General features: G+C 44.5%; 2 protein-coding genes across 3 annotated transcripts in view; one reads left to right on the top strand and one right to left on the bottom strand.

Moving 5' to 3' along the window:
* Positions 1-2,491: 2,491 nt before the first annotated feature.
* On the top strand, positions 2,492-6,081 carry LOC147190474 (tissue alpha-L-fucosidase-like). The gene is made up of 8 exons (XM_086136955.1): positions 2,492-3,446; positions 3,607-3,741; positions 3,823-3,960; positions 4,048-4,153; positions 4,256-4,456; positions 4,533-4,723; positions 5,490-5,589; positions 5,712-6,081. Exons 1-8 carry the CDS (start codon positions 2,941-2,943, stop codon positions 5,844-5,846), a joined length of 1,512 nt encoding a protein of 503 aa, XP_085993081.1. The 5' UTR covers positions 2,492-2,940; the 3' UTR covers positions 5,847-6,081.
* Positions 6,082-6,259: 178 nt separating this feature from the next.
* Positions 6,260-12,726, bottom strand: part of dlgap3 (discs, large (Drosophila) homolog-associated protein 3) — a 67,982-nt gene continuing 61,515 nt past the window's right edge. For both annotated transcript variants that reach the window (XM_086137065.1, XM_086137067.1), the window contains exon 13: positions 6,260-12,307. In XM_086137065.1, the coding sequence (XP_085993191.1) occupies positions 12,002-12,307 (306 nt within the window). In that variant the 3' untranslated portion in view covers positions 6,260-12,001. The remainder of the gene's footprint in view (positions 12,308-12,726) is intronic.

Here is a 12,726-nt window from a genome sequence, read left to right as displayed (position 1 = left end):
GTTTGCATATTGAGCTAGCTCCCTTCAAAACAAAAGAGTAAGCGGCCCCCAAAAGAGGAATTTGTCGTGTTTTCCCCCAGTCCAAGCGTTGGACCACCCTGGGAACACCTGGGCAAATCGCGGGACTTGAGCGAGTACGAACGGGGCCTGATCGTGGGCGCCCGAAGCGCGGGTTGCAGCATCTCGCAGATAGTCAATCGATTGGGCTTCTCCAAGACGGCGGTGTCTCGGGTGTACAAAGACTGGTGCTGCAAGAAGAAGACCTCCAGCGAGCGGGGGGCGTGCGGGAGGAAACGCCTCGTTGACGAGACGGGCGAGAAGCGGATGGAGAAGGTCGTGGAGGCCAACAACCAAGCCACAATCGAGGAGATCCAGACGTTGTACAATTTCAGCGTGGAGAAGCCCATCTCGATCACGACCACCCAGCGGGCCTTGAAGCGACTGGGCTACATCCGGGGCTCTACCCAGCGGGATCATGTGCTCCAGACCGCCCCCGTTGAGAACTCGCACTCTGAGGAATTTGTGGACTACGAACATGTTGGGAAAGGCTGGATCCTTCGCGTCAATGATGGAGGTACCGTGAGTTCCAGAGAGACTGTACGCTTGGTTGAAGCAACCAAAGCGGGCTTGCCGTGCTCGTGATGACCGCAGCGCGGACCCTGAAGACCACCGATGCCTGTGGCCCCTGTGCTTCACAATGTTTAGTTTATTGCCCCATGCACTTTCTTGCATTGCGCTGTCCCACTATTGTACATATTTGATGATTTTTCCACTTGGACAATCATTAGCTTACCATTAGACTTATACACTTTTATGCAATCGCATTTTTTTGCACTGCTAATTTGCCACCATGTGACTATTATTTAGCGATTGACAGCTTCACATTTTATTGTCACGCATTAGTTTGTGTTTTTCAGCATTTGCATAGAGTGGTTTGAGTCCACTCCACCACCTGATGGCGTCACTTTGTCAGTATTAAAATATATTGAGATTTTTTTTTTTTAAGATGACTGCTATACTTATTTAAACGTTGAAGTCATTGCCGTTATTGAGGACAGAATAGCAAATAAACGGATGGAACTTTTATGAAGGCACCTTTGATTTTCATCTAAATATATTACATTTTTGTTTCTTAACAGACCACAAGGAAATACAAATAGGCTACTGTCTGAATGTCTAAAATCAGGACTAATTAAAGGACCTGCGATTGACTGACAACCAGTCCAGATTGTATCTTGTCTCACAACTAGTCAAACGGGTCCAATTAAAAACCACATATAAAGCATTTTGACTACTAACGGCATACTTCTCTGCACTATATTCTTTCGATATCATACACTTAACATTTCCATTTTCGATCCATCAATCGATCCGATAGGACAGTAGTACCTAATGCAAACTGAAGGATGCATCATTGAATCCATTAGACCACATAGCTACAGCGTAGAAGAAGACAGTTGGGCTCAGGCACAGAGCTCGGCGTACTTGGCATCAAAACAAGAGGCACAAGGTAGGTTGGGGGCACTTTGCGGTGCCTCACAGTGCAGGGATCGCACCCAGACGGTAACAGATGGGCAAGGCACGGGATTTAAGCGAGTTCGAGCGGGGAATGATCGTCGGTATCCGGATCGCCGGCCGCAGCATCTCGGAAACGGTCAACCAGCTGGGCTTCTCCAAGACGGCCGTGTCCCGAGTGTACAGGGACTGGTGCTCCAAAAAGAAGACCCGCAGCGAGCGGGGTCGCCGCAGGAAACCCTTCGTCGACGAGCTGGGAGAGAAGCAAATGGAGCGAGTGGTGGAGGCCAACAACCAGGCGTCCATCACGGAGATCCAGAGGTTGTACAACTGCACCGCGGTGAAGCCCATTTCCATCAAAACTACCCAGCGGGTCTTGAAGCGGCTGGGATACACCTGGAAGACTTCCCGTCGGGACGTGGGATCTCGGTCCGGGAAAGGCAAAAAGACCCCCGTCGAGAGCTCGTCGTCTCAAAAGAAGGATAAATTGGCGACTGACTTGGCAAACAATAACAACACCGGACCGGAAACGAGTAGTAAAAGCCAGGATTGTTTGGGCCAAGATGACACCACCCTTAGTTCCAGTGAGACGTTCTGCGCGGTTTCGACGACCCTCCAGGGATCGGAATGTTCATGAGGATCGTAACCATCCCGATCACCGACGCCAACTACTTTTTCTTTTGGATAGACTATTTTCACTACTTCTGGACAAAGTGTTTTTACTTTGAACTTGATTTATGTGTAAGTTGAGGGGTTCTTTGTTTTTCAGCGGATGGCTGGCTCTTCTTTACGAATGAATAAAAGGGAAGATGGAATCCTTTAATGCAGTTTATTAAAAGGGGGAAATAAAGGCGTCTGCACCGCAGCACGTTCGAGATCACAACTCTCGTAACAAAAATCACTTCTTGCTTCTCTTACTTTAACAGACAATCAGAACCCATCGATATAAAAGCATGTCTAAGCAATCATTAAACAACAGAATATAATTTAAGAATGCTTAACATGAAATGATATGATGCTCAAACATAAAATGATAATTAATAATATAACATAAGCTTACATATGTCTTGAACGAAGAAAATAAAACCACGAATCGCATTGCAAATAAAATGGGATTTTTTTTTTTAAACGTTTGTCTACATCTGTTGTCGATTTGGGATCAACGTCGTTGAAGACGCAAATGAGAAAAACGTAGACGACTGCAGAGCCACTGCAATGCCATTAAGGATGAGGAAGGAAATAATTATTTTTCTGTTCTCTCTCCCGTGGTTGCACTGTGGTTGAGAGGAAAAAACGTTCATCTGTGCTGTATGTTGCACATAGAGCATATTTGACAATAACGTTGACCTGACTTGAATTCGTTGCGAATCAGTTCATCTTAATACAGTATCTTTCGTCTCGCTAGAGGGCGCCAAGTGACACTGAATGGGATTGGAGCACAAATTCGTCAAAACGGAGAAGTCACGCTACTCTCACAAATACTACAAGAACTGTCAACGTAAATTACCGCTACGACGAGCAAGAAGATTATTCGTAACCGATTGCGCTGTTGATAGTTTAACTTACCGCACAAATAGCCTAAATGTCACTATGATTTTCTTCACTTTCTTCCTTGCACTCGTCACGTTGGCGTCCGGAGCTCGCTATACGGCAGACTGGACTAGTTTGGACGCCCGACCGCTGCCCTCCTGGTACGACGAGGCAAAGGTGGGCATCTTCGTTCACTGGGGGGTGTTTTCAGTGCCCGCTTTTGACAGCGAGTGGTTCTGGTGGCACTGGCAAGGTCAGAAACCACCCGATCCCAATTGCGTGGCTTACATGAACAAGAATTATCCGCCGGGATTCCGCTACCCGGAGTTTGCAACCCAGTTTCACGCTCAGTTCTTTGAGCCGGAGGAATGGGCGAATATATTCAACGCTTCTGGAGCAAAGTAAGTGCTTCGAACTGGGGTTCTCTTTGGGCACAGCATCATACCACCACCCTCCCAATTGCAACTCCAAAGTAAAATATGAATTCAGTTTATACTTTGAGCCACACAAACCACCGTTGCATCACTTCTCTGTCTTGTTGTTTATGTTTGTTCCCGCAAGATACGTCGTCTTGACAGCCAAACATCACGAAGGTTTTACCAACTGGGAATCTCCCAACTCCTGGAACTGGAATTCTGTCGATACCGGTCCACACAGAGACCTCGTCGGCGACTTGGGGGAAGCTGTGCGGAAGCGGTGTGTTCGAAGGCTGTGAATGTAGTTTTGCTGCTTTTCATGCCACCTGCCTCCAGTCAGGAATCATATTTCCATCTTCAGGTCGATGCACTTTGGACTCTACAACTCCCTTTACGAGTGGTTCCACCCTCTTTACCTGAAGGACAAGCAGAATGGATTCAAAACACAGGAATTTGTGCTTCACAAGCTATTACCAGAGCTGTATAACATGGTTGTAAGGTGACTTCATTTTTTATCCACACTTGTCTATGAATGAACACTGACCGCAGGTGCAGCCTTGAGTACATTTCAGCATCCCTCTTGCAGGTACAGACCTGAAGTGATCTGGTCTGATGGAGACTGGGAAGCGCCTGACACATACTGGAACTCCACACAATTTCTTGCCTGGCTCTACAACGATAGCCCTGTTAAAGTATGTGCCAGTATCACATCCTCTCTCTCTCTCTCTCTCTCTCTCTCGATATATACGGTATATATATATTCATTTGATGAACTCATGTGGTCTATTTCATAGGATACAGTGGTAACCAACGACAGATGGGGAGCTGGCTGTGCATGTAAACATGGAGGTTACTACAACTGCGAAGACAAGTATACTCCAGGCCAGCTGCCCACACATAAGTGGGAGAAATGCACATCTGTAGACATGCTCTCCTGGGGCTATCGTAGGAACATGAAGATGAGTGACTTGATGGACCTGCCCGCCATCATAGAGGTGATCACATTCAAGCCAAGCATATAATCAGTCCTTCTGAAATGCGCTCTGACATATTCGCTTGCCCACTGCTCAGGATCTGGTTCACACTGTGGCGCTGGGAGGTAACTACCTCCTAAATGTGGGCCCCACTCCCGATGGAATGATCCCAGCGTTGTTTGAAGAGCGGCTGCGGGGAGTCGGCACTTGGCTTGATGTCAACGGGGAAGCCGTCTACTCCTGCAAACCTTGGAGGGTCCAGATGGAAAATGCCTCTGTGCCAGTATGGTAGGTAGCAAGTAGGACAGCATCACAATATCGCCTCAAATAGTGGGCTCCATTCTAATAGTGGCCCAAGGTTTTAATTAATTCATGACGGAATTTTATTAAATTGAGCATGTTTTGACACAGATTGTCTTCCATTTCTATATATTTTTTTCCAGCGTGGAGTGAAGATCATGTCACTAGAAAAAGAATGACATTTAGGTGTGATGGTGTTATGCGTGTGTGATGGTAAGGACCAAAAAGCAGGTCGGCAGGAGAACCAGGAAGGACTGAACAAAATGTATTGACAAAACAAAATCCAAAACGCATACAAAGTCCTGAAAAACTCCAATTAACCAAAAATAACAACAACAACAACGAAAAAAAACAAACGTGACAGTAGCACAGTAATCCAGCAAAGAACCTAGGAACGAAATACAAGCAAGCTGACAAGACAACACGCAACACCTGGACAAGACGTAAAACTATGAAACAAAACCAAGTGTAAGCTTCGCAAAAACAGAAATATGACAGATAGCTTTTGAATGAAAAGTTCTCAAATATCTTTGGCATTCGACTCAGCATGACTTAGATTTGTTCTTGGTTTTTCCGTTTTCCTGTTTGGTGCTTTCTACCGCCTTTATTACCGATTTGTCTTACTGTTTATTGTGCATGTTAAATTGCTCCATGTCCCGCACTTTGTATGCAGCGATGGCTGTTTGAAAGTGCTCAATAAATACCGTTGACTTGACTTGAATATAGATAATGCATTTTTTTTTTGTTGGTTTAGGTATACATCCAAAGGGGACAGTATTTTTGCCATCTTGACAACTAAACCCCCCAAACCCACTGTGCAACTTTTGGAACCCAAAACATCAGCCAACACCAAGGTAAAAACCGAGTTAACAATGTTGTAATGTTGGCAAAATTCAGCATTCAAGCGCTAGCCACAAATTGGTCGGCAAGCTAACCAAATAGTGACCGAACCTGCGCATTGCTGCCTGTCATCCAGGTGATGTTGTTGGGGAACCCAAAGCCTTTATCTTGGTCACCTATCAAGCCCAATGCCGGCCTTACCATTGCTTTGCCTGAACTCCCCTGCACTGCAGGACAAGCCTGGACCCTCAAACTGGACGGCGTCAAGTGAACGTTCACCATTGCATGGTCCAAAGTCTAAAACGTAGCGATCCGAAAATTCGTTTGACCTTTTGGGCTCTACCTGGCACTATTAATGACATTATGAACACTCCCTTTTCACTTCTTTCTTTGTTGCATGGTGACAAAATGGTCAAAAACATTTGAATAATTCAATGCCTGAAATGCAATGCTAAGTCTTTTTTTTTTTTGGACTGTTTTTCAAAAATAAAAAAAAAATGAAAATATTTCCAACCACCGTTCATTCGAGGAATAGAAATGTACCTAACTGGGGAAGTCACGCAGTCATGAAACCACACTTGGAACGTGCAAGAACTGTTTCCAAAGGGATTTTTTTTGAGGAAAAAGGACCTCAAAAATGCAGAAAGATTTTAAATGGAGACAAAGAAAGACACGGCAGGCTCGTTTCACTGGCTAAAATAGCTTTATAGTAATCATCATATTAATAGTAATAATATTAGCCTTTAGAAAATGTTTCAACAACGTAGACCGTGTTACATTCTGTGTTGGGGTATAAACCACGTCACAGTGTGCCATCTCTCTGGGCTTTCGGATGTGCTCTTTGGACACACCCAGAGCCATGACTTTATTTTTTTTTTTTAACAGTAAATAGTATAAACCGCTATGTACACAACACAACAAACTCAACCATGATCCCAACCAATACATCTTCAAGTCGCCGTGGTGTTTCTCAAGCATGCATCTTCTCGAGCCACCTTCTCCGGATTTATGAGACATTTATACTCCAATGTTATTGCTATGCGCCCCACTCATTTCTTTTCAAATGACAACAACGGCCAAAAAGAATGTTTCTACATACACAATGTTGTCTTGGCACTGTATTCAACTGAAGAAGCCGAGCTGAAAGACAAGAAAAGCTCGGCGCGTAAGACCCGTCTGGTGTTTGCGGCGAGATGATGGAATGGGTGGGGGGGGGTGGGGGGGGGCAGAGGACATTTTCGCTTTTGCTACATAATATAGTGGACGGCAGTGGGAAATCCACAAGTTTCACATGTTCCTCCTTCCCCGGATGGGAGTTCAAAAGGAAACCAAAATCTTGACTCCGCCCCTTTTTACTCATCCTTCACTCCTTGTGTCCATCATGGATCCCAGGAAGAACTATATGCCTTCCGAGAGTTCCTTTGTTGTCCATCCTAGCAGCGCTTTTTAAGACGCGTCCTAACATGTAAAGCTAGTTATTGTACACGAGACTCACCGCCCGCTAGATATAATAATACCTTTCTAAGAAGGAGAGCGGTGGCAATCATGAACTCCCCTTTTAATGGCAATAACCATACTACAACTAATAATCATATTGCGGGAACAATATGTGATATTGAGTAGCGTAATGTTTGTCGGCAACATGTATTTACATCTTTTTTTTTTCATGAAAAGCGTTACAGTGTTGATACACACCAGTCAGTACACCCCCCAGTGCGAAAGGCACATTGGAGTTTCAGTTTCATGTCTCTTGGCTGCTCTGTGGGTAATAAAATGTCCCAATAGGACACGTCAACATGGGTGTGTAACGCATGCAATTACGTTTACATGGCCCAATTGTGTAATGCATACAATTTATGAGAAACATAAAACAAAAAAGGTCATTTTTTTTGGCAGCAACTATGAGTTAGCCATGTAGGTCTCTGGTGAAATTCTTCCACTTCTGAAGCGAAATAAATCAACATTTTGAGGGCTTTTCACAGCCAAAACCGTGAAAAAGAGAACTCGTGCCTCAAAAGACGTTTTATTTTGAAATTGTCATTTTCGAGTCAATTTGACCTTTTGCTGAGATCCTACGAAGACTAACTGGAATTTATTAATTGTTGTTATTAAAAGAAATAAAATTATACAAATGAAAACAAATAATTCTACAACAAATACATGAGTAAGTCAAAATTCAGCCCCTTGTAAGGGATATAAATCAAATGTTGAAAAAAAAAAAAGTCCTTTAGGACGATGAATACCATCAGAGCAGCCTCATAGAAATGCCCACCGAAAACTCAAATCTGCAGCTGCAAGACCCCTCGTTCACAAAAAAAAAACACTTGCGTCCACCTTGTCCGCGACTGCGGCGCTCTCCGGTCGCGGCAAATTGTCCGATATCACCAGTTTTAAAAAGCACTCGATTGTGTTTGTCCTCGTTTTTTTTTTAGTAATTTTTTTTATTTTATTTTTTGTCAGTTGCGTTGTTGTATGGAGAATCCCCTGAGGACAGAGGCCCGGGTCGCGAAGGCTGAGGTACTCGGGGGGGGTTTCGTCTGGCTCTGAATGTGGGCTTTTTGCACTTTTAGGAAGAGTTGACAGGTTGGTCTGTGGTGTCGTCGGTCTGGTGCGTTTGGCGAGACCTCGCAATTCATCGCGAGAGTCCTTGCACTGTTCACATAGAGCGCAATATATAAAAAAAAAATTTTTTAAAAACAAAGCTTTATGTGATTCACTCAAGGCTCCACTTGAGAAGTGAAGAACAAGTTGCTACTGTGGATAAATCCCCGCGATGAAAAGATCAGTCAGGAGTCCCTTCACAGTGGTGTAAGAGTATATTAAAAAACCAAAAAAAGCAGGTCTTTGTGCTTTGTTCGATGAGCCTCAATCACCACTCAGATGTTGTCAAGTCGGGTGCTGCGGCACCGCTTGAGCTCTCACCTTTGCTTCAGCACGTGTTTGTCCTTTGCCGCTAATGTTGTCTCTTAAGGAGCTCCCGAACAAAGATTTTGAAAGCTACGAACGCGAGCTCTCGTCTGCTGGCTGCCCTCTTTCAAAACATGCAGTGCCAACAGAAAGTAGTCCAGGCATAGTCCTAGTGAGGGGTGACAAGGGAGGGCCTGAAATTACAATGAAACATTTTTCCTTGAAGCTCATCTCTCAACATTTGCTCCTTCCGTATGTACACACGTCTCACATATGTACAAACTGTAAACTTGAACGGTAACGTCCACGCATAGCTGGTTAGGCACATGTCGTTGGTTTCGAAAGTGAAAACAGAGGGAAGGAGAGAATGACGGGTGAAGATATGTAATTTGAAGATGTAAAAGCTCCGGAGGATTCAACTCGGCAACTCACAAATTATTATTTTTTTAAGCCCTGTGAACCTGACCAAGCACTTGGGCCATCTTTTCACGTGTGCTGCGTCCGGATATGCCCCACAGCAGCGGTGTCACACATGTCTACATAACCGCAATTATCATCGTTCTCATAATATGTCACATTTTGATATAGGCCTCTTTGTACACTGTACTCAATAGTCTCTATTTATCTATAAATGTTAGATTATGTTATAAAATATACATCTCCCGTTAAAATATTTGCCAGGTTCCATTCAGATATTCGGAGGAAAGAAAATCATGCTAATGGCTGAATTTCAGTGCTCTTTTCATCACTTCACTTTGCCAGCAAGCGGCCGCTGCATTCGCATCAGCGTCGTCGTACAAAACGTCCATACGAAATATTGACGATACAAACGTGTCCTTACTTTCTTTCAGTGGCGTTCCGTCAGGGCCAGCAAGGCCTTCTCTGCTGGCCCAAACATTCTCAGAAAGGTCAATTTAATAAATGTACTTTTCTGAGAATAACAAATTTAATATATGTTATTTTATTTTCATAAATATGTCAACAAAATTATTCTCTGTATTCTTTACGTCATATTACTTCCACTGAGTCGAGTGGCTTTCAATGTTATTCTAAATAACATTGAAAGCCACTCGATAAATAACTTATTTATTATGGTAGAGTTTTGAACCAATCATATTTCAGGTAGCTTGTGTTGCTAGGTAAATTAAACTTGCTCAGGGCCATCAGATGAAACAGAGCAGGCCCCTGTGGGCTGGAAATGAACGGGCACAGTCAGGTTGCAATAGCCAATCAGATCACGAGTCTGCGTTCCAGGGCCAGCTGGAAGGGCTTACGTCGACACTGGACGTGCGCGTTCGGTGATTGGATTGGCGCCTGCTAGAGAGAGCTGTTGCTGCATTTTGACCCAAAATGGCCGTGGGCGAAGACATTGATCTGGTTGCAGGACTACTTTCCACACAATTTGCAAGACGGATCTTCCACTGGATTTGCCAGTTGAAGCTGTTTTACCAAGGCAGCAAGGAAATATCAGAGCACGGCTGGGCACTTACGCACTACGGTGCGTTTCAAAACGTTTGGGGACACTCGCGTAGATCTGCAGCTCAGTGAACAGGCACTACATTGGTGAGTAAATGACTTTGATTTTACATTTCTTGTTATTTTTTTTCGTTAGTATTAATGGTCACGAAATAAAATGACACAGATACAAAAATGTATCAAATAAATCGGCTCACCTGCAATTTATAATGGCGCATTTGTAGTCCGCTTCGTGCACTAAAATTCGCTCAATCTCAGCTGCTCAACATTTTCAGTTATTTGCTGTTGTATAGCCGATTCTCAAAACGCAAATGATCTGTTCACTTTCTTTTCAAAGAATAGTTTGTTTTGTTATTGTGTGGTTGGCGTCTTCTATGAAACTGCGACACTGCGCAATTTATCGGACAGACTTGTTTAAGATCGCACAGCGTCATTTGGGTGGCATTTTATTGAGTATTTTTTTAAATCTTTTTTATTTTTGACAATATCTGTAAATTTAGTTTCTTGCTCTTAATTGTGAATGCATACTTGATGGTTTTAAATGCTCCTGAAACGAAGTGCTGCTTGACGAGCCAATAATGTGTTCATGTATGTGACGTCACTGAAGGCCAAAGGTTGAAATGCACGGCCCGCCACTGAAAAGAAAGTTTGTTTTCATCTTGTGACCACTCTCTTTGGAAGCAATTTCCCATGCTGAGACTCCTCATGTGGATAAATAAGATGGGCCATTCTTGCTTTTTACTATTGAGTCGAGTCAATATTCAGAGAAAACACTCAAGAGCAGATCAACGGCAACCACCTCTTTCCGTCATTGTCATGTCTGGCTGTTTTCGTAAAGGGCATCTTGTTCGGACCGCTGCTCTTCTGGAATTGACCACTTAGCGGTGCTCTAACCTCACAGTTAAATGGAGCCCTCCCCGTCTCCCCTCGCTGGTGTCCTGAGAAGGCATTTCAGCCAATCGAACTTGACTATTTTTTTATGGCCTGTGATGCTGCCTTGCTGTCAAATGCTCCGTTTGGCAAGAATGAGCGTTCCCACTCCAGACAGAATAGCAACTGTTCATTCAAGAAAATCTGGCGTTGAAAGGAGAATGTGGGCCTCGCCGGGGAAGAAAAAAAAAAAAGGAATTATCGATTTGCATATTAAGGGGAATACAATTGTAATATTAGAAGTCTAAATTTGATAGGTGAAATAGTCCTTTGACAAGAATAAAGTCACGTTACATCGAAAACTTCATTCTCATATTTTGACTCCCATATTTCTTCCAAAATAGGACCGTTCTCCTAACATTCCGACTTTATTCATGTGCCGTGACCTTTTCCTCCAAAGACGATGGCTGCTCTTGTCCCATTACGACTCATTTCTCGCAAGACGGTATTTCACATGAAAGGAAAAAAAAAAATGTTTTTCACCCCAAGTGTGGTCAGATGCTCTTTTTCATGAATGTGATCGATGCTAAAGCAAGCAAAATCCGGTGCGGGAAATCCTCTTTCTCCATACTGGCAGTGTCGGTGAAGAGCATGGATACATGTAGCTGGGGGCAAATCGCAGCGAATGTCCAAGGGTGGCAACAGGAATAGGTGAAGTCTCGTCATCTCCCGTGGTGGAGGTTTTGTGCCTGTTAAGCCCTTTATTTTCAGTGATGTACAAGTGCTGGGTGAACATGAGCGGGCATGCTACGAGCGAGGGCGAGATTCTCAGCAATTCACTGTTACAAAAAGAAGGGTGTTTGTTGTTTGTCCTCAGCAAAATGAGAAATGCATAAATAACTCTATAAATAGGCGATAATTCATATCTGTTTGCTACTCCTACTTTTTTTTTTTTTTTTTTTTTTTTTTTTTTTAGGCCTCTGTGTCAGTAATATGTGCAATTTTCAAGACAACCAAATGGCTGTTGCTGCTTGCGAACGGAATTAAGAGTAATGGGAAGTGTATGGGAATGATCTCATCTTGGAGGAAGCGAAGGAGTTAAAACGACCTGCAGATAATCTAGAGCCGCAAAGGTCCGGGTCACTGGTCGGAGTGAAATGGCCCGGGTGGATTTCAGAGTCGAGTCTGGGCTTCGGGAATGTAGATTTCGATACTGTCTGCGCTCTCTGTGGCCGAATTTTGCCTGAAGGAGGCGGTACGCTTGGTCTGTAGCAGCCTCCTCCTTGCTTCTGTCCTCTGACGGTCCACGAGGTCCAGAGACTTCTCCCTCAGCGGTAGGGTGTGTCCCCCGACCCGAGGCACCACCAGGCCCCCCGACCCGCCTCCGGCCCCTCCTTCACCGACGCTATCTGCCCGGAGGCTGCCACTCACCCCGCCCGCTGGCTTCTTTGGTAAGGGAGGAGGAAGCTTCTTGTCTTCCTGGAACCCAGCGACGGTGACACGCACATCGAAGACGGCAACGGGTGTGCGCGGTGACATGGTTTGGTTTGGTTGCGTGAGAGGGATTGAAAAGATTTGGGTCGTCGCGTTCATTGGCATCGGGGTCAGGAAAGGGAACGATGGGGTAAGAACACGAATGGTCAATGACATGATGTGAAGGACAAAGAGGAAAAGAGAAACGATGGTTAGTTCTTGCAGAATGAAGAGCAAATTAGTGAATGAGCACCTTAACCATTCTCGAGATTGCAACACAAGGCCCTCCTGCTGTATAAGGTACGTTTAAGGTTGGAGAGCAGTTCAGTTCAGAATTTTTGCTTTCTCGCAGCCTGTGACGGGATTGAGGACATCCGCGGCAGTCTCCTGCACTTTGCCAGTTTAGCTCTGGGGGAGGGGCGCTG

The sequence above is a fragment of the Hippocampus guttulatus genome, chromosome 18 (genome assembly GCF_054856545.1).
Source record: "Hippocampus guttulatus isolate MCC_2025c chromosome 18, RoL_Hgut_1.0, whole genome shotgun sequence".
Classification (NCBI taxonomy): domain Eukaryota; kingdom Metazoa; phylum Chordata; class Actinopteri; order Syngnathiformes; family Syngnathidae; genus Hippocampus; species Hippocampus guttulatus.
The sequence above is the reverse complement of the archived record's forward strand: the minus strand, read 5'-3'. Positions and strand labels throughout refer to the sequence as shown.